At 41.4% G+C, this 23,072-nt stretch overlaps 1 protein-coding gene across 2 annotated transcripts; it reads right to left on the bottom strand.

The window, feature by feature from the left end:
- Positions 1-2,067: 2,067 nt before the first annotated feature.
- On the bottom strand, positions 2,068-13,767 carry LOC111950615 (sorting nexin-12). 2 transcript variants are annotated; one of them, XM_070434641.1, is made up of 5 exons: positions 13,370-13,767; positions 13,003-13,098; positions 5,182-5,306; positions 4,894-4,976; positions 2,068-2,830 (listed from the first exon to the last, which is right to left on the bottom strand). In XM_070434641.1, exons 1-5 carry the CDS (start codon positions 13,532-13,534, stop codon positions 2,775-2,777), a joined length of 525 nt encoding a protein of 174 aa, XP_070290742.1. In that variant the 5' UTR covers positions 13,535-13,767; the 3' UTR covers positions 2,068-2,774. The 2 variants fall into 2 exon arrangements, with proteins under 2 accessions (XP_070290742.1, XP_023824114.1); XM_023968346.2 differs by having other exon boundaries at positions 2,179-2,830; positions 4,894-4,984.
- Between the last annotated feature and the right edge of the window lie 9,305 nt (positions 13,768-23,072).

Genomic DNA, 23,072 nt, shown 5'->3' with positions numbered 1-23,072 from the left:
CCGACCCCAAAAAATCCCACCATGTCGAACTAGCAAATTATCTGTCGGCATTTAGAAATTTTTAACAAAACGTCCTGTTTCTATCACAGCTGTTGTGATATATTTTCAGTTTTCACTATGACTTTACTGGCATAAAAAATTGATGGAAACGTGGTTACAGAGAAGCAGTAATTAGGACCTTCTATCTTGCCTTTTTCATATTATGTAGACACTGGTATTATGCTTGAGATGATGAATATGAGGTTGAAAAGTGGCAGAATTGCCCTTTAACTTTGGGTAATACCCAACCCATTGTCCTTGCTCAGTGACATCTGCCTCCCTTCAGGCCAGCATGGAGTTGCTCTTTCAATGAACTTCCACTTTATCAAGCTAACAAAACTGCATGTCTCCCTAAGTAAAACAAGCGTCACCGCTGAAAACCAGGCTACAGCCTTACGTTCTGGGATTGTATCTGCATCTGCGCCATTAACATAACACTGCTAATCTCACTGCTGTCCCATACAGCTCATCCATTCTGTCTGCTTTCATTGAACAGGACAGGGCCTGGAGATCAAAGACAGGCTTGTGGGTTTTTGCCTTCAGTAGATATTCTGAGTCAGTCTCGATTGGCATCAAACGTGCACTCTAGTTTTCTTCATGGGTTCTGCAAAAGCTAAACTTTACTTCACAACCAGATATGACCACACATACATTATCATTGTTGAATAGCACTATCGTCCAAGACATTTGACATGGGGACATGAATGCATGTTTGAATGAAAAAGTGTGTTGTGTTTGTAACCCTAGCATTCCCAGGGCTTGACATTAAGGGTTGTCCGATTTCAAGTGAACTGAGCAGTCACGCAAGTTGAACCTGCTCCGAGGTTACCGCATTGGGCAGGTGATTTAAAAAGAATAATGGAAACAACCAAACTGCAAATAACTCTAATAGCCTAAAACTGACAAGACACAATGGTTCTTACCCATTGTTTAAGTAAAAGACAGGCAAATTGAGCCTGAGATTATATATATTTTTGACTGATAACCAAAATACAAATAATTCCAGTACTGAACTTTTTGATTCCTCCCCTGTAGGTGAAAGGCAGGCAATATATGGTACTTCTGCATATTAAAATACTATTTATATTTTTGGGCCAGTGATCATAATCTTCAGGCAGCTCAACAACAAAAGAATACTCCTGACTTGACAGATGGGCAAGTGCCTTTCAGACTTTAATGTCAATCCCTGATTCCCATTAATAGTTGTTCATGAAAATCCCTTTGCACATCATTTCCTCCACGCACATTTTATACCCTGCTAAAGTAACTGAGTGACCACTGCATATGCGGGTGGCTACAAAGGAGTGGAAAATCCTACTAGTCTTAATGCTACTTTCAATTAAAACTTAACAGACGGTTATTTGGGAAAATTGTGTCTTGTTATTTTTGAACCATGCATTATACAGGTCAAGGCACACATCAAAAGCTATTTTTGGGGTACATTTAATCCTGACTACATTCCCCTCCTCCCTGTTAATCCTGTCGATTCCTGGAGTACGCTACTAAATTAAAGAGGTTCAACTTTAAGAAAGTAACCCCATACATCCACCCAAACTACAGCACTTTGGTTGTCCACGTAGTGTAATCGTAAAAACATGCAGACCTATTAAGTTGTTATACACAGAGCTTATGTTTTTACAAGGACTGTGATTGCTGGAAAATACTAGGTTCATCAGAAAATATGATCTTTCTTTCGCTAAGAACTATGTTTCCATAAAATAATCTCTTGGAACAGAGATGTCATTCTACTTCCGTAATTACTGAACTGGCGACATAAGGAAATACACTAGAAAAAATTAAACATACAATATGCGCCTGTACAAGATGCAAATGAGAACCACATACCATCCCCTGAAATTAATTTGAAAAGACCATTTAAAACACTATTTTGGACATGGCACAGCAGGCAGAGATTTTATTGATAGTACAAACAAGGCAGTTATGAAAACTGAAAGCTGCATGATTAAATGTACATAATAATGAAGAGGTAAAAGACATGACAGAAAGCAATTTAAAGAATACTTTGGGTCAATAAACTTGATGCTGAAAGCTTTATCAAAAAAAATGTGTGGATTATTTTTCAGCCCCTTGTTTTCACAGTGGTTTGATTACCTGACATTACATTCCATAAGCAGACTGAAGACAACTTATGCAGAGCTCAAGGCAAACAAAGTTACAAAAAAAAAAAATCATATTACAAAAATCACACTAAGAGCATGTTGAAGTGCAAAGAAACATGGAATGTCATGCTACAGGAAGACTATGGGAAGTAAATCTCCCATTTAAAATGGTTGTTTTGCTTAACTTTGGAAGGTATCATTTACTGACATCCATCAGAGATGGGAAACATACAATTGGAGGAACAATGTTGGTTACTGTGGGTATGAAGAGACAGAGACATTATGATTGAATACTTAGATGGGATAACATACTCTATTTCTCATGTATTTTTATATATATCTCCAACAATGCACTAACTTCCCTGTCACACTCCCCATTTAGTGTTCTTGGAGTAAACAGCCCCATGACAGGGCTGCAGAGGGACATGCACCATTGTTGCTGGGGCAACTAGCAGAATATACTTTTTGTATACAGTACAAGGCATTAGAGAGTGACGCAGGCAGCTGTCAAAGGTGGTTGCGGCCACGACGGGGATAGGGTGCGGTATGCTTAATCGGGCCGAGGTGATAAAACAGACGGGTCCTTGTCTGTGTTCGGCACGTCTTGCCTCTGGATTACTGGATCTGGAGTCCAAACAATTGCGTCACATGATCAGATGGTCTTTCCATTACTGAAAGAGATGTTGCAAAAATTGTGAAATCCTTAACCTCAAAGTGTCAGGTCCGACTTTTTTTTTTTATGAGGGGGCCCGAGACTGCGGATTCATAGGCAACTGTTCTGTTCTGCCCGTCTGAAAAGATCCGTATCGTGTTCTGTGTTTCTTTACGAATACATTTTTTTGTGGTCACCATCCCTTCACATTTCTCACTGTCAATTTTGAATTATAATTCTTAAAAAGTTTGACTGGTGAAATGTCCATGCAGCATCTGCATGCCAACCATTGGATCTCAATCAGTTTCATGGGAATATGCATTATATCCATAATATAAAGATCTTCTTGGTTATGTACAGTGTTGTTTCAATTACTGGTATGTGCGGTGAGCAAATTGAGGCGATGACGTTAATAAACTGTAGCCTACATTTTGCCTAGTGGCGCACACTTGAGTTGTGGCCGCATACATTTTTTTTTTTTAAGTGACCATTCGCACAATCATCTTACAATCTCATAAGAAATGCAGTAATTTGTGTCTTACAGTAAGTAACGTTAAACTATGCTATTATATTCGCTTCTGTTATGTACAATACTATCATAACGTGATGTTGCAGATATTGATTCAGCTTTGAACTAACGTCATTGAACAAGCACCATTCGCAAGAGAAGCTTGTTCTCTACGAGTAGAGTAGCTGTGTAAATAGAGAATCCAGCACATGCGCAGACGCTTCGGGACCTTTAGCCCCCCGGGATAAGGGGTCCACCTTTTTTTTTTTAACTAATGATTGTGTCCATGCTATGATCTAAACCTTCTAAGAGATTTTAGAGTGTCAAAAAAAGTCAGACTTACTTCATTCATACCTGCATAAGAGAGAGAGAATACATTTAAATCAGTAAACTCACTACATAACTTTGCATACGGTGCCTTCAGGAAAGTATTCAGACCCTTTAACTTTTCCCACATTTTGTTACGTTACAGCCTTATTCTAATGGATTAAATAAAAAATCCTCAGCCATCCACAGTACACACAATACCCCATAATGACAAAGCATAAATAGGTTTACATTTTTATTTACATAAGTATTCAAACCCTTTGCTATGAGACTTGAAATTGATCTCAGGTGCATCCTGTTTCCATTGATCATCCTTGAGATGTTTCTACAACTTGACTGGAGTCAACCTGTGGTAAATTCAATTGATTGAACATGATTTGGAAAGGCACACACCTGTCTATATAAGGTCCCACAGTTGACAGTACATGTCAGAGCAAAAACCAAGCCGTGAGGTCGAGGCACAGATCTGGGGAAGGGTACCAAAACATTTCTGCAGCATTGAAGGCCCCCAAGAACACAGTGGCCTCCCTCATTCCTAAATGGAAGAAGTTTGGAACCACCAAGAATCTTCCTAGAGCTGGCCGCCCGGCCAAACTGAGTAATCAGGGGAGAAGGGCTTTTGTCAGGGAGGTAACCAAGAACCCGATGGTCACTCAACAGAGCTCCTTTGTGGAGATGGGAGAAACTTCCAGAAGGACAACCATCTCTGCAGCACTCTGCACCAAACAGGCATTTATGGTAGAGTGGCCAGACAGATGCCAATCCTCAGTAAAAGGCAAATGACAGCTTGCTTGGAGTTTGCCAAAAGAAACCTAGACTCTCAGACCATGAGAAACAAGATTCTCTGGTCTGATGAAACCAAGATTAAACTCTGGCCTGAATGCCAAGCGTCACATCTGGAGGAAACCTGGCACAATCCCTATGATGAAGCATGGTTGTGGCAGCATCATGCAGTGGGGATGTTTTTCAGCGGGAGGGACCCGGGAGACTAATCAGGATCGAGGCAAAGATGAATTTTAGAATAAGGCTGTAACAAAATGTGGAAAAAGTCAAGAGGTCTGAATACTTTCCAAATATTCCTACACAATATTATATACAAAATATCAAATAAAAGTACTGCACTACTTTGAATGGCAAAGAGCTCTGTGTAAAAACAACAACGAAAGAGCAGAGCAGAGGGACAAGAATAGAAAGCAGTCATTTCCACACCACATTGTCAACCCCAACTCCAAACCCTACAGACGTACCTTTCCGGGAACGTAGTTGCGGTCGATGCTCTCGTCCTGCAAAAACATGTGAAGACAGCGCTCGTTTTGGGCCAGAGGGTGACCTGCAATTCTAGAAAAAAAAACATAAGACATGAATTCATAAAAAGTAATTTATGTGCAGTTCAAAAATGGTGTCTAGAAATGAATGCATTTTAAATGACCCACACCAGCAGAAGCCAATTCCAAATCTGCCACAAAAAAACTCAAAGTTGATGCAGGTTATTTCACATCATTACATCTGTAATGTTTAATAAAATTGAGGGCCACCTGTTGATGAACTGCTCAAGACCCACACGCCGCTCTTCAATGAAAGCATCTTCAAAAATGCCTTCATCCCCACGGAAAGGTAGCTGTCTCTTCAGTGCCTTCCCAGGCAAGGGAGGCACCACAATCTGGGGGAAGAAAACCAATAGCAATGCATTTAGGACATAGCAGATCCACTTAATCATGATTCATTAATTACATCATTAATTATTGCTCTAGATAAATGTAATTAGCCTAACTTATGGAGACATCACCATGGAGTAAAATCCTATTGTAATGTGTAGTGTAGATATAGTTGCGGCCAAATATATTGGCACCCTTGCACTTTTCTTAAATAGTTCCACCTTTCTTTTCTAAAATACATTAAAAAATAATAATAAATGGGTCACCACATCTTGTAATTGGACTTAACATTGCAGAATTATTTAATTTAAGTAAATTTAAGTTCAAAATTTGAATTTTTCTAAATTAAAACAAAATGGCATGGACAAAATTATTGGCACCCTGGAGCTAGTACTTGGTTTCACAGCCTTTGGCCAAGATAACTCATTGTAGCCATCATTGAGTTTGCTGCACCTTCTGCTGGCAGTTTGGCCCACTTTTAGCAGCAAACTGCTCTAATTCTTCAATGTTTTACAGCAGGGGTGTCAAAGTCAAATGGACGGAGGGCCAAATAAAAAATTTAGCTACAAGCCGAGGGCCGGACTGTTCGAATGTTCATTGAATTTTTTTTAAATGACGCATATAGTCTAGTGAACCTAATTGAACCTACTGAAAACCTAACAAATATATTCCAATATGATCAGATAAATAAAGCAATATTTTCTTATGGCTCTGTCAGTAATCTTTAATTTTCAACAGACACAAAAGACAAATTTCCTTTATATAAAAATCCCCATAACATGAACATTAAATGAAAGAAACCGGTATTCAAGGCACCATCAGTAGCCTATATTTTCTATTTTACGCAAAAGTGGGCTAAATTTACTTCAAAGAAAAAAACAATAATAGCAATTTTCTATCATCCACTCAACTGAAATATTTTAAAATATAATTGGATTGAAATACAATAAAATAAAGTGCAAAAAATCTATTAATCAAAAACAACACTTTGTTTAAGGAGAAGTAACATGCAGTGAAAACAAATATTAAACTTTAACTTTTAAACTTGAACTGAGTAAAACTCTAAATATGTGATTGCACAGTAATGTTCACTTGTTGAGGTTGAGGGTGATACTTGGTGGTGTCCCATCTTTTCCACAAGTTCATCAATGTTCGGGGTAAGGCTCTGAGCTGAGGAATCCTCAGAATTGAGTGGAGGTGTTCAGCAGTAAGTCGACTTCTGTGTGATGTTTTGTTCAGGTTCATCAAAGAAAACAGTTGTTCACACAGGTATGTGCTGCCAAACATAGACAACGTTTGAGCAGCCTGGATGCGCAGCTGGGGCATTGTGTCGGGGAGGAACGGGCGAACTCCGCAGCACCCACTGCCGCATATTTGCCCTCAGTGCATCATTGCATTGGAGGTCATCAACTCCATTGGAGGTTTGGTGGTGAGCTTTCCCACGTCAACAGCAAATGGGTTACCGAGCAGTTCCAACCTGCTTTTTTGTGCTTCAAAGTCAGCAAATCGGCGTCGAAAGTCAGCGGCAAGCATACCTATTTTATCAGCCAACTGTGCGCTCGGGAACGCACTGGTAGAGAGCTTCTCTTTCATGGTCTGGCAGCTGGGAAAGTGGCTCAAATTTTCTTTCCGCATCTGCGTCTCCCACAGATCAGTTTGGTTTTAAATGCCTTCACTGTACTGTACATATCAGAGATGACATGATCCCGACCCTGCAGCTGCAAGTTCATTGCATTCAGATGACTCGTAATGTCACACAGAAAAGCCATTTCACACAGAAACATTTCGTCTCGGAGTTGTGTTGTGTCTTTCCCTTTGCTGTCCAAGAACAGACAAATCTCCTCACGAAGCTCGAAACATCTTTGAAGCACCTTTCCCTGGCTTAGCCATCGCACTCTGTGTGATAAGGCAAATCACCATGCTCCGTTTCTAACTCCGTCAGAAATGCCTGAACTGGCGGTGATTCAAACCTTTGGCTCTGATAAAGTTAACTGTGCGCGTGATGATGCTCATTACATGCTCCATTTTCAAGGCTTTACCGCACAACGCTTCCTGGTGTATGATACAATGATAAGCTGTCAGCTCACCTGTCGCGTTTTCCTCTTGCATCTTTTCCCGTATCTTCGCCACCAGTCCGCTCCTGTGTCCACACATCGCAGGTGCTCCGTCGGTTGTCAAACCCACGAGTTTTTCCAAGGCAGCTCCATCTCATTACACATCTTGAACACCTCTTCATACAAATCATGCCCCGTAGTTGTGCCATGCATAGGACGTAAAGCCAAAAACTCCTCTGTCACGCTTAGGCTGGAGTCCACTCCGCGGATGAAAATTGACAACTGGGCAATGTCAGAAATGTCGGTGCTCTCATCCACAGCCAAGGATATGCAATGAAATCTTTTCCCTTTTTCACAAGCTGCTCTTTTAGATTGATGGACAACTGGTCTACTCTCTCGGCAATGGTGTTTCTGCTCAGACTCACACTTTAAAAAGAGTTGCCTTTTTTCTGGGCAAACTTCGTCACAAACTTTAATCATGCAGTTTTTGATGAAATCCCCCTCCGTAAATGGCCGGGCTGATTTAGCGATCTCTTCTGCCAAAATAAAACTGGCCTTGACAGCAGCCTGGCCTTGTGATTTGGCTTTTTTGAACAGAGCCTGTCGAGTTTGAGGCCTCGTTTTAATTCCTCTGCCTTTTGTAGCCTTTGTTCCATGTCCATATTCTTGTTTTTGTCCGCGTGTTTCGTTTCATAATGTCGTCTCAGATTATACTCTTTCAGTACCGCCACACTTTCTCCACACAGAAGACACACAGGTTTTCCAGCTACCTCCGTGAACCATATACTCCGACTCCCACCTTGTTTGAAACACCGGTTCTCAGTGTCCACCTTCCGTTTTGCCATTTTTGATGGGTATCTGAAAGTTAATTTTACTGTGATGCTGACGACTGCTGTGCCAATAAATATTGAAATGAAGCAGCCTACTGCTCGGTGCGTCACCGTTGCATTGTGGGAAATGTAGTATTGGTGCGTGTAAAAGATCTGCGGGCTGCCGGCTTGCTGCGGTCTGCGGGCCGGTTCTAATAATAAATCAAGATCATCCCAGGGGCCGTAAAAAACCTTCTCGCGGGCCGGATGTGGCCCGCGGGCCTTGACTCTGACATATGTGTTTTACAGTGTCCTCCACCAACTGCTGTTTTCAGATCTCGCCATAGGTTTTAGATGTGATTCAGATCAGGGCCGATTTCCTAAAAGCATCTTATGGCTTAGGTCATAGTTAGAACGCTGAGTAGTTTCCCAAAACCTTCGTTACTAAAGTTTCACTTGAAAATCCTTGTTATTTACCGACTGCCTCAGACCACTCGTAAAACAACCCAAAAAGTGTTGTTGTACTGAACAAAAATAAACACAACATGTAAAATGTTGGTCCCATGTTTCATGAGCAGGAAAAAAAAATCCCAGAAATATTTACATCCCTGTTAGTGACCATTTCTCCTTTGCCAAGATAATTAATCCACATGACATGTGTGGCATATCAAGAAGCGGATTAAACAGCACGATCATTACACAGGTGCACCTTGTGCTGGGGACAAAAAAATGGCTAAAATGTGCAGATTTGTCACACAACACAATGCCACAGTTGTCTCAGGTTTTGAGGAACCATTCAATTGGCATGCTGACTGCAGGAATGTCCACCAGTGCTGTTGCCAGAGAATTGAATGTTAATTTCTCTACCATACGTTGTTTTAGAGAATTTGGCAGTAAGTCCAACCAACCTCACAACCACGCCAGCCCAGGACCTCCACATCTGGTTTCTACGCCTGTGGGATCGTCTGAGACCAGTCACCCGGACAGCTGATGAAACTGAGGAGGATGTCTGTCTGTAATAAAGCCCTTTTGTGGGGAAAAACTCCTTCCGATTGGCCTATGTCATCCCAGACCCACTCATGGCTGCGCCCCTGCCCAGTCATGTGAAATCCATAGATTTGGACCTAATAAATGCATTTCAATTGATTGATTTCCTTATATGAACTTTAACTCCGTTGAAATTGTTGCACGTTACGTTTATATTTATGTATACTTTTTATGTTAATACCTGCAGTCAACTTGTGCAATACCTTAGGAGATAAAGCAGATTGCATTCTTAAAATTTTACCTATCAAATTATTTTACATAATGAAGCTTACCGTAGTTCTCAAGAACAGTCAGTCACATTTGTAAATAGCACAATGGGAGAAAGTGGGAGCTGGTGAGTCCAAAGAGTTATTTTTTTTATTGGCGAGTCTCTGTTGAGAGGCACACGAGGGGATGAAGTCACACGTGTATGCAATTCACTACTAAATGTTAGCCATCAGATATCTTATAATGGATTTCTGCCAGAAAGTCAAAGAGCTCTGGATAAGTTATCAGTAACTGCCATTTTCCATGTGTGCTTCCTACTAGCATTTTCTTCCTCCTCCGCTCTACTCAGTGTACACATGCTGCTCTTCCTTCAGAAAAGCATACATCACAACTCTGTTCACTTGCACAATTTCGCTCATTCACTTTCGCTTGTAAATGTCCACACTCACCGAGGTTGCTACAAGCTAGGCTTGTATAACTTTATGAGCTGGATTTGTTCATTTCTCGCACGTTAGCATTTTGCAATTCATGTGATTTCGCAATTAGTTTGTGCTAATTTTGTTAAAATTCTGGTAATAGAGGCCCAATGGGCTTTTCTTGCATTTTTAGCACCCCCTTGTGTGCCATGTCGGTAATAAATGTAAATCCCAGGATGAGAGAAGGACAGCATGAACATCTGGATACCGTCCAAGCCTAAATCGGTAGCCACCGTCCGTTATACCCAATGTCCCCTCTAAGCTGAGCGTGTGAGCGGCCGCACACTTCTTCCAGGACTGCCACTCAGAAGAAAAGCCATGCCACGCAGAGACGCAAGAGATAGAAATTCACTGAGCTTGCACTATATAGATCAACGTTTTTTTCTGTGATCGAATCAACATTATACCAGCCCCTTTTCAATGCATCAAACCAAACCAAATCTAACTTTGCAAGATTGAGTCTGATTTTGTTGTAGGCAGAGCCAGAGTACAACAGAGAAGAATTCTATGTGGGGTAACCCACGAGCGGTCTTTCAATAACCCACAAGTGAATGTGCTTTTCAGATCAGTTCATGAGTGCAGAGGCTTACGTGTGCACCTTTGTTGATATTCTTTACTAGTTAGCGAGTTATTCGCCCAGTTATAGATAAGTATAGGTCAGCAATGGGGAGTTACTGCTTCCTACAAGAACACAAAAAGTGTAGGTTACAATTCAAGCTGTCTTTGAAAAGCCAGTCAGGTAAAATGCTTAGATCTTAATTAAAGGGACAGTGTTGTATTTTCAGACAGGCTGGAATATGCAAATAAGCCAATAGGCAGAGGGGTAGTCTACATTGTCTAATTCTCTGAATAGTAATTGTAATTGTAATTCTTGCATCATACAACACAATACAATTTACAGTCACCTATTTGGCCCATGGTGTTACAGACCAAGTAAGATATTTTATGTAATTAAGGTCAAGCTACTGTAGGCTAGATCATAGAAATCAAAAGCTATTTCCATTTCAAAGTGTTATGGGATTTGCTCCATTGGTTTTGTTGGTAGGCCTACATTATGCTCAAATAGCTACTGTCTAGCCTAATGGCTACTGTCTAAAACTGTAAGGGCACAGCCTCAGTGTTCACTGTAAACACGCACTGGAAGTTGCACAAAATTCTCACAACGTTGCAAGTTTCCGCTCACAAGACCTCAAATTTGCTCTGTGCCCCCAAGAAAATGAGGGAAAATTGGTTACTCACATACATTTATAACTGTCACAACTTTAGTGTTAGTTTCCTTACATTTTGCATCATTCCATTCCATTTTTAGTTTACCTTTCTTTCCTCTGTCACGTTCGTGTGATTGTTCCTGAGGCTCGTTAGCAATAGTGAATCATATTAGGCTAACGTATTACAAAGTTGTGTACTTATTTGGGACATGTAGCCAATTTGAATCATTATGGAACGCACACCAAACGTAACAGTTTAAACCTGGAGTCTGGCGCACGGTTCACAACGACTGGACCGTTGTCAACAGTTCCATGACTAATGAAGATTATTAGGGTAGATTTATAAGACTACCGCTCAACCCCTATTGTACACTTCTCTCACCTCTCATTGCGTCATGATCGAACAACTGAATACGGCAACTTTCTGGATGAATCAAACCACTATTTTTGATTCACCAATATATTTAGTGTGTAAAGGCTCATCAAACCAGTTTTTTTTATTATTCATACAAATACTTCCTAACCCTAAATAATATACATTTTTCAACAACCAATTGGTCCTGAAAAGGAGACGAATATGCACGTTATCTCCATATAGTAGTCAGTTTGTCGAGAAAATTATAATTAAAGGATCACCAAATTGAAAGGGATGGCTTTAGATAAATGTACTGAAAACTCAAATGAATGAACTCCATGAGAGTCTGTTGGCCAGCAAGTGGGAAGGTTTCCAGCAGTTGATTTGATGTGCACACAAGGCAACCACGCCTGCAAAGCCCATTACGCACCTGCGTAAGGCAAGTCTGAATGCCAACTACTGAGAAGTGAGTAGGCAAGGTGTACATTTCTTCAGTCTGAATCAGACTGTTGGAGCTGATCAATCACTATTGTGGAAGAATTCTAATGCTAAGGTAAGATTTGAATGGAGAAAGCGGATTTGAGATTAGAGCTGGCTTTCTTTCAATCCTATCAGTATCAACAAATGCCTCAACGATGCACTTAGTGAACGCACTTAGGGAACGTTTTCTCTGCGTGGTGTTTTGGGAAACGCATCTTCAACCGTTGCATTGTTAAAACACTTGTAAGCCTAAATGTCATAGGTATCGTTGGCCACTCCAGAATAGTCCAACACCTCTTCTCGAATCATCCCTGGGGGTTTTTGGTGTGTGTTTTGGGGTCAATGGAGACCCAGTTTTTGGACACTGGGTTGAACATTGGACTTTAAAACATGATAATCTGCTGATTTCATGATGCCTTGCACACCCTTAAGGCCCCCAGTACCACAGACAGCAAAACAACCCCATAGCATTATAAAACACCCCATATTTGACTGCAGGGAGGGTGTTCTTTTCATGGAATGCTTCATTTGGTTGTCAGTTAACACAGCGCTGATCTGTATTGCCAAAGAGCTGTAATTTTGGTTCATATTTTTTTTCAATCAGGCTGCCTTGGGTCTCCTTCAGCAGTGGGGTCCTCCTATGTTTACCAAAGACCAAATTAACCATTCAAAGAAAAGAACACCCTCCCTTCAATCAAACATGGGAGAGGTTTGTGGGGTTGTTTTGCTGTCTCTGGTACTGGGGGGCATCATTAAATCACCAGATTATCAATGTGTTTAGGAGTGCAATGTCCAACGTTCAATCAAGTGTTCAAAAACGGTGTCTCTGTTGAAGGTTGTGGGTCTTCCATCAGGACAACAACCCAAAGACACATCAACAGAACCCTGGAATTATTCAGAAAGAAACGCTGGACTGGAGGGGTCAGCGAAAAGTCCAGATCTGAAGCACAACCATAACCTATGGCAAGAGCTAAAAACATTAGTTGGTGGAGGGCACCCCTCAAATTAATTTGTGTATCACAGTCTGATTAATCAGTCAAGCTATAGCTATAATCTTTCACTCACCTTACTGTCTCGCTCCAACTCATTCTTCAGCCACTCAAAGTCACTGTATCTTCTTCGCACAATAGAATCCTTCAACTTAAAAATCGGCAGGTTTGTCTGCATTTATTGAAAACAGAAACAATAACATTATATATTCTCGTCAATAGACAGCCAACAAGTAAACGCTAGCTAGCTAACCCATCTTAGCTTAAAAAGGCTCTCTCACGTGCAATTTTAAACACTTCCTTAGCTTACAAAGCTAACTAGCTAGTAGGCCGGAACAAGTCCTGGGCCTCGATTTTCATCCATCTAACCTTAGCAAAAGCTACAAACATGTTCAGCAAGCTAACTATGTAGTGACGACAGACTTCTAGCTATAATAACCTACCCGCATACGGACTTCGTACGTTGTGAAACGGTTCCGCCCGACTCCAACAGTTTGGGGGTCATAAACATCCATTTCAAGAAAATTGCTGGGGGGACCATAAGCATCCGTCAGGTCCTGAGGTTTTGAATTTAACCGGCGAGTATCAGCTACCGTGGGATCTGACATCTTCCTTGTCCGACAACCCGCAAGATGTTCACGTTATAAAACTCAATAGCGAGAAACAATTCTCAGCTAGATCTCCCCTACTAATTTGATGTGTTCAGCAAATTTCAACGCGGCGTAAATCAACACACACACACACACACACACACACACACACACACACACACACACACACACACACACACACACACACACACGGAGGGAGGAGCGCTCTCTCAAATTGAACGGTAATCTTTTTCTTCTATGGTATATATATTTATTTATTTATTTGCGATGGAATATGCGTTCCGCCACCTACTGTCCGGGATGGAGAAAGGATTCGCAAAAAAACAAAATGTGGTGTATTGACAAATGTATTATGTGTTAATGAGTTTAGATTTTAAATGGTTGCAAATAGCCAATGGGAATTGTATGCTGGGGTTGAGTTATTTTAATTAACAAATGACAATGGGGTTTCCGTTCTTGCATTGAAGTGATTGGATTACGAGATGCAAGGGCAGTAAAAGTTCAATGACATATGGGAGAGTTGGGCTGAAGACATTGTAGAGAGTAGTCGACTGTAACAGGCTGACTACGCAATGCGAGCGTTGCAAAATACATTTAGAAATCTATATCATTCAATTATTGCACCTACACAACTCGCGCGCGTCAACAAGCATCTGCGTTGCCAAGGGCTAACACGGAACCCAAACCGGCTGTGCATGCGCCATCGTGCATAAATGTATTTTGTCCCCCCACACCAAATGCAGGTTAAAATATCAAAACAAACTCTGAACCAATTACATTAATTTGGGGACAGGTCGAAAAGCATTAAACATTTATGGCAATTTAGCTAGCTTGCACTTGCTAGCTAATTTGTCCAATTTAGCTAGCTTGCTGTTGCTAGCTAATTTGTCCTGGGATATAAACATTGAGTTTTTATTTTACCTGAAATGCACAATGTCCTCTACTCCGACAATTCATCCACACATAAAATGGTCAACCAAATCGTTTCTAGTTATCTCTCCTCCTAGGCTTTTTCTTCTCTTGACTTTATATTGCGATTGGCAACTTTCATAAATTAAGTGCATTACCGCCACTGACCTCGTTCGTCTTTCAGTCACCCACGTGGGTATAACCAATGAGGAGATGGCACGTGGGTACCTGCTTCTATAAACCAATGAGGAGATGGGAGAGGCAGGACTTGCAGCGCGATCCGCGTTACAAATAGAACTGACTTCTATTTTAGCTCTTGGCGACGCGAGCGGTGTAGTCAGCCTGTAAAATAGAAGTCAGTTCTATTTGTGACACAGATCGCGCTGCAAGTCCTGCCTCTGAGTCCCCAAAGAATTTCTGCAGCAGCCACAATAACGTCCAGTTTCTTAGATTTCTTTGAGACTTGTGCCGTACAGTTTATAACTGTGTCAATGAATGCCATAAAATCCACCTTTTTAACACACAGGGTATCTTTTGCCTGGCAGCAAACATTTACTACAGGCTGTGATGTGTCCACTACCATGTCTTCACTAGCGTCACTTGTTTTCTCAATTATTTGAATCGCCTCCGCATAGGAGATTTGATTGACCGCTCAAACTTTTGCCACCTCAATCTCCTTCACCCTTACAGGGCACTCCAGGAACTCGGAATCATGATCCCCCACCACAATTGCAACACCGTAGTCCTTCTACTCACTGTTCTTCAATAAACTCTGTCCGTCTGCACACACTTGAAACATGGCCAAATACTTTACAATGCTTACACTGCAATGGCTTGGGGACAAAAGCTCTTACAGTGTATCTTACATAACCAAGCTTCACATAGGTATTTGCTCTTCATCAAAAAACAACAGGACTGACAGACTTTCTTATTTTTCTCCATTTACCCAGCGGGTCAGACGCGGGGCACCAATCACACCGGGAATTCTCTTCAGGGATTCAACCTGAATATCTGTTGTCACCCCTAAAATTACTCCTTTGACTGGTGCTCTACTCCGAAGCTCAAAACACAAAACTTCTGTTGTCCGGATTCTTTTGAGGCTAACTGCAATATTCTTATTTTCTTCAGAAATACAATTAATCAAAATAAGACCACTCCTGGTCACTCTGACAGACTCTTTTCCCAGCCTATACTTCACCATTTGACACCTCAAAGGGGTCTCCCACATATGCATCCTTACTCAACAAACGCATCCCAACAAGAGGTGATTCATTATCATTCATACAAGTATCCTCCACTACTATTGTCCATTCACAACATTCATCTTCACCAACTTTGTTCGACACGCTGCTTGATTTGAATTGTTCATCCACTTCCGCGATTTTCCCCCTGCCGCTCTTGAACAGTAATCTGTGCCGCTCATTCATTTTGTTTACAAGGCACCATTATGTATCATCCAGACTCATACAAGATCTATTATCCATAAAATAAATTATTTAATTTTCTAAATAGTTTTCATTGGGAAGGCAGATAAAGCGTTTTTATCAAAAGCAATCGCTTTTACATGGGAAAATACAGAATTATACTACTACACGTCTGACAGATCAGGGCACCTGGCTCTGTCATATGATTTTTCTGGAAATTGAAATCAGGTTAAATTTAGGTTCTGATGAAAGATGAAAATATGTATTTTCCATACATTTAAAATATATTTTTTTCCAGGACGTTGAAAAAGCGTATTTTCCGGATGTTGAAAAATATGTATTTTCCTGATGTTTAAATCAAATTTTTGGTTCTGAATAAAATTTGAAACGTGTAATTTATAGACGTTTATGTTTGGGCCAAATCCAGGCTGGTCCAGACCGGACAAAATCGAACATAGACGTCTATGATTGGTTCAGATTTGATCCGGACTGGACAAAAAAAATCTATGTCCGTGGACGTTGAAATCAAGGCTGGTCTGGACCGCACCAAATCTGAACAAAACATAGACATCTATGATTGGTTCAGATTCTGTCTAGACCAGACCAAAAACCAATATCTGTGGATGTGGAAATCAAGAACCAAAAAAATATGTCCAAAAGACATCGGCTCGTGCTTACTGGGGTGTAGCCTACCATGTCTGCAAAAATGTGGATCAATTTGTCTATTTAAGCCCGGAATATCAGCTACCCAACTTCATCAGGAGTTATTGTGAGCCTCTTTGCAATGTGTTTACACACAGAAGTTTTTGTTTTTTCCCGCAATGGTCAGCTTGTCAAAAATTGATGGATACAAACTTGATGGACTTGATGGAAACCACTGATCATGACAATGGGGGTGAAACTCCTGGACAACAGTTGTGATTGTCCATTCCATATTTTCCATTTTACTTTGACCTGTCCTGTTTTAAGGATATGTTGTTTGTTGTTAACATGACAAAGCCTTTTTATTTGATTGGGCGCCATTTAGGTTATGCTATTTGATCGGATAAACCTGCATAATGTAAAAAGTATCCGTCTCATTACATTGTCATACATTTTATCTCCAGCCTGTAGTTACAAAAAAGGCCACCTACTTTTCCTACCATATTCTATATCTGCTACATGATTTATGTTAGATAATTTTTTATTGCAAGTGTAGCGTTGTATTTTTTGTGGCATCATCACATCATCTACCTACGTTATATAGGTATGCACGTTAGCTTTGACATCGGTTTTGCACATCGGCGTTAAACTAGACATTGGGCCGATGCCGATGTTGGCAGTTTTAGCTAATATCGGCCGATTCTGATATGCTTACCGATATATCGTGCATCCCTAATGACAAACATACTGCACAATCTTCAAATTCACTGTTCTACACAATATTGTATCACATTTGATGAGATACTGACCTGTCCATCCACAGGCTCAATCTGCTGTAATCTCTACAACTGGACACTCCCGCTTGGATCACACTGGCACAGGATGTCCATGCACCAGATGGTCTGAGGGATGCACTCCTGTTGGACTGGAAAACAAAGAGACATTTGGTCAGTGGTGGGTCTTTTTCAATGCTGTATCAACTTCTTTATCTGGACAGAAAACTCATTGTTTATAACGTAAACCCACATTGGACAATGTGACAAGTGGTCACTCAACACCCATCCTCATGCCTCATTGTTTGTTCTTGTTTCCCAATCAACAGCTACTTCTCTGATGAGTCGGTCTTGGAGGTTTACAAGTGCACAGCAAGTCTGCACCAGCACATTACTATAACAACATAGATAAGGTGGGATGGATCTCAGGATTTTTAAATATTTTTGTCAAGCATTTGCCCTCTCAACATGGATCTTGTTTCTCGCTATGTCTTTTGTGAGATGTATTTCACTGTCTGTGAAACCTCTGTGGTTCAGGAATGGGGGAATGTTTACAGTGACTCCTGCAGGCATCGAGCTCTGGATCAAGAAGCCTTTGTCTGCCAAGATCACGTCTCCGGACATGAAGATCTTCTCAAACCTTGACTTCTGGAATATGGCTTCGTACGACACAGATCCTGGATACAGATCACTGCAGTATGTTATCATCACATTAGGTGCAACACCCAGGAGTAGCTTGAAGGAGTGCATTGAACGGTACACAGAGTAGGTTTGTTTCTGTAGATCCATCTGACTTGGAGTAGCAACTTCTATGTCAATACAGTCAATGACGATCCTGCAGTTTCTGCTGGACCCCTGAAACGACGCAGGCAAGCACGTTTGATTCTTCTCCTGATTTGGAACAGTCTTCATTGTTCTAATGGAAAAAGGATTGTGGATCACATGAATGAAAGTGATGGTAACATTGCTGACAGTGCTTGCACTACATTGGAATAGTTGAGCCAGGTGCAAGTTAGTGTAGCTGTGGCGCAACTTCCTAAGCGCCATAAACACTTGACCTAAAAAGACAACGTCTCGACACTCCACTTTGCAACGTAGACAACACAGTCCTTGTGATGTTCCAAGTAATCAACAACAAAAATTTTCTGGAAGTCCTGTTTCCATCCTAAGTACTTTATCAGACAGCTGCGATGCTGAATTCCTGTTGCAGGTATTCAGCTGATTCTCCTGTAGAACCTTCAACTGACTTAATGTTCCCTCAAGATGCACCTCAGTGAGAACATTCTGCAACTGTGCAGACAGCAGCCGCCTACATTCTTCAGCCTGCCGAGGGGCCTGGAACTTCATCTTCTGTCATGGTGGATGTGTCTGGATCTCCTCTTCTGTCATGGTGGTTGTGTCTGGATCTTTCTCTTCTGTCATGGTGGATGTGTCTGGATCTTCCTCTTCTGTCATGGTGGATGTGTCTGGATCTTCCTCTTCTGTCATGGTGGATGTGTCTGGATCTCCTCTTCTGTCATGGTGGTTGTGTCTGGATCTTCCTCTTCTGTCATGGTGGATGTGTCTGGATCTTCCTCTTCTGTCATGGTGGATGTGTCTGGATCTTCCTCTTCTGCCATGGTGGATGTGTCTGGATCTTCCTCTTCTGTCATGTGAATGTGTCTGGGATCTTAACCCGTTTGCCATGGTGGATGTGTCTGGATCTTCCTCTTCTGTCATGGTGGATGTGTCTGGATCTTCCTCTTTTGCAATGGTGGATGTGTCTGGATCTTCCTCTTTTGCAATGGTGGATGAGCTACCAATTCTCTTTCCCACCGGAAAATGGCAGCTGCAGACCCGAGTGTTGTCACTGGGTTTCCGGCACGCCCATCTGCAAAAAAAAAAATTATACTAGCTAGCTGGGTTGATTACTAAAATGGTAACATCTATTTTTAAATACCATAACCCACAAACTTCACTATAGTAACGGTAAAATAGATTGGGCTTTGGTCGATCTGCACATAAAAAAATCTTACCATTTGGATGGGAAATTTCTGCTGGGCTGGAGGAATTATCTGGAATGCTCAACTAGACCAGGACGGGTACCATTGCCCAAAGAGGTGAATTATTGCGATGGGGTATACGGCTGTACTTATGATTCTAATTCTCAAGAGGAAAGTTAACCCTCAGCCGTGAGGAGGACCAACAGTCGTAGAGGGATCGTCTGAAAGGGACTGACATGCAGAGATGGAGCATAAGGATTTTGGGCACTGGCCAGCAGACCACAATTTCTACTAGCCTGGGTAACATTCAAGTCCTAAATCTGTGGCATGTGATGTTTGTAAAGGCAAAGTTGCACTGCTGTGTCAGGCTAGTTTGGCAGATTGTCTACTAGCCCAGTCTGAAAAGTATTAGCCTTGGGCTAGCTTAATTTTCATCCCTTCTGACATTTCTAACTGACTTCACAGGTCATTTGATTAGTCATGTACAACCAATGCACTCGTGAAACAAAACCGTTTCTGTGTTTTGTATGGGGAAACATTGAGCTCACAAGTACTTTGTGAGATAGCTAGCCAGCTAGCTAGTGTTAGCTCACCATTCGTGTAGTCACACTTTTCCATGTGGTGACATGCTAGCTAATGTCAGCCCACCAGGGCAGGGATATCAACACCAAGGGCTTCCCATGGGAAGGGTAAACAGTAATTCAATGGACAGTTCACCCAAATGTCCTTACCCTGTAAGCTGTCTATGGACAAGGTATGCCAGCGATCCATGCTTTGTTTTTGTTTACCTGGCCAATGTTTTCAAATGCTCACGTTTTAGCATTTGTGACACAAATCCAATTCAATATTTTAGATTTTTTTATGGGGTTTTGTGTGCTGTGTTTCTACACTACATTTTCCCTGTTGCAACTTGTAATAAACCAGATGTTTTTGATTGACTCATCTGCAACTGCTCTTCTCTTTTCTTTTTCTTCTCTTTTGTTTAAATACAGCATTTTAATAGCAGAGTATCTGAATGTAATTTGGAGAATATAGCTGGTTTAATGTAGCCCTTAAGGTCTGTGTGGATTCCTGCATCTGGCCCACCTGTGGACCAGGGACCTAGGAGGGAACTCAGCCGTACCTTTGTGCCCTATTTAGGCCAGACCTGGGCTGCGCCTTTTTATTTCACAATCATTTTTCACTATATGGCCCAGAACTGATGACTCGTCCCTTTTGGTTCGTGACATGTTTGTGAAACTACAGTATATCGACATTTACAGACTGTGATTCTTATTTAAAAGTTGCATTCTATATTTGCACAACATATATTTTGTTTGTGTGTGACTCACTATTTAAAACATTTCGATAGAAATCGTGGTGGGACCAAGTCATTTTTTTACAAGTCACAAGTAAGACTCAAGTCAAGTCTCAAGTCAAGACAGGCAAGTCCGAGTCAAGTCTCAAGTCAAGACCGTCAAGTATCAAGTCAAATCTCAAGTCCTAAACTTTGAGTTTCGAGTCCTAAACAAGTCATAATGTGCTCTTCACCAAATGTAATACCATTTCATATTTTTAACAAGAGTAATAGTTAGTAGATTACATTTACGCAAATCATGAATGCTGATGAAAATATCTCTTTATTTATTACTTTCCAAATAAACATTATATTTCCATGGAAATACATGGGTAGCCATGAGAAAGACACACCCCCCCAATAGTGATTGACTATCGAGGATCGCTATGGGGCGCAATCGGGCGACGTAGGCTTGTACACAATCGCCCAACCTTAACACACAAACACACACACACACACACTCTGTGTAGTTACAGTATGCTAACGTATGTCAATGGTTTAAGGATCAGCAGTAACATCAGGCAGGATTTAGGCTACCAACTGCCTAGCCAGTTGTAGCTCAATTCTTGGGTGCAATGATCACGTTTCCGCACTAACTGACTGTGTGGAGGCTCATTGATTTAACGTTACATTAGCTTACATGATACACTAGTAAAGTGATAAAATATATAGCTGTCGGCTATATTAGCCACGATTTACCGTTCTTTGTGCAGCTTCAAATGTCAAACAAAGTTGGAGATTGTTGCGCCTCCGTCTGTAATTTTCTTCCCGCATGTTTTGAAAGTTGCAATCCGTTTTCTGTTGATACAGCATCGTCTTTATATCCGAAAATAATAATTTGGGGTATCATCTTTCCAAGGGCTCCATCTGAATTCACCCGCCGACGTTCCTCTGCACTGTCACGCACAACTTTTTCTCAGCTGGCACAATTTGATTGGCTGCAGTCCGATTCAAACTGTAATCTGTTAAATGAAGAGTTGATGCACTGCATACTTTTTTTAATAGCATCATTTTTTATATTTGGGTTTGGGGAGGGTATCAAGTCAGATCGAGTCATAAGGCTCAAGTCCAAGTCAAGTCACGAGTCATTGGTGTTGAAGTCAAAGTCGAGTTGCAAGTCATCATATTTGTGACTCGAGTCCAAGTCATTTGACTCGAGTCCACACCTCTGGAAATCGATCTCCATACATTACGCCCCTGGGCTTGAGTGAACTACTGTATCTTTATCCAGACATATCTGGCGAGCCGATACTAAAATGCAAAAAAAAAAAATAACGTACATTTTTTAAAGTATTTTTTGGTGTCACCAACCGAAGTGTTTCAGGTCCCACTAGCATTTGACGACTCAACAACAGGCCCATTTTTGTGCAGTTCATGAGTAAAGCTGCAATAATAAGTTACGCTATTTTGGCCTAATGACGAGCTACATTTTGTTATGCATTTAATAATTCCAACAGGATGTTCGGAAGTTTGTTAGGCTGGCGGAACAGCGTGAACTCGAGTCACAAGTTACTAGCCAGCTAGTTAGCATTCTCAATCCGAGTCTTTTCGGTGTGGAGCATCATTTGGCAGAATTTATGTCCCCGACCCCTCCTGTCTCAGCCTCCAGTATTTATGCTAAAATAGTTTGTGTCGGGGGGCTAGGGTCAGTCTGTTATATCTGGAGTATTTCTGCTGTCTTATCCGGTGTCCTGTGTGAATTTAAGTATACTCCCTCTTATTCTCTCACTTTTTTTCTCTCTTTCTCTTTCTCCTCTCTCTTTCTCTCGGAGGACCTAAGCCCTAGGACCATGCCTCAGGACTACCTGGCCTGATGACTCCTTGCTGTCCCCAGTCCACCTGGTCGTGCTGCTGCTCCAGTTTCAACTGTTCTGCCTGCGGTTATGGAACCCTGACCTGTTCACCGGACGTGCTACCTTGTCCCAGACCTGCTGTTTAAGACTCTCTCTCTACCGCACCAGCTGTCTCTAACTCTGAATGATTGGCTATGAAAAGCCAACTGACATTTACTCCCGAGGTGCTGACCTGTTGCACCTGACCTGTTGCATCTACAACCACTGTGATTATTATTATCTGACCCTGCTGGTCATCTATGAACGTTTGAACATCTTGGCCATGTACTGTTATAATCTCCACCCGGCACAGCCAGAAGAGGACTGGCCACACCTCAGAGCCTGCTTCCTCTCGAGGTTTCTTCCTAGGTTCCGGCCTTTCTAGGGAGTTTTTCCTAGCCACCGTGCTTCATAATTTGCATTGCTTGCTTGCTGTTTAGGGTTTTAGGTTGGGTTTCTGTACAGCACTTTGTGACATTGGCTGATGTAAAAAGGGCTTTATAAATACATTTGATTGATTGATTGCTTGATTAAAAGTGCAGCATCATTTGGCTTTCAAACGGCACTTCATTCAAAATGGTTGAAAATCGACCTAGAACCAAAGACAGTACAGTATGAAGATAGGCAAAAACTGCTT

The sequence above is a fragment of the Salvelinus sp. IW2-2015 genome, linkage group LG23 (genome assembly GCF_002910315.2).
Source record: "Salvelinus sp. IW2-2015 linkage group LG23, ASM291031v2, whole genome shotgun sequence".
NCBI lineage: Eukaryota > Metazoa > Chordata > Actinopteri > Salmoniformes > Salmonidae > Salvelinus > Salvelinus sp. IW2-2015.
The sequence above is the reverse complement of the archived record's forward strand: the minus strand, read 5'-3'. Positions and strand labels throughout refer to the sequence as shown.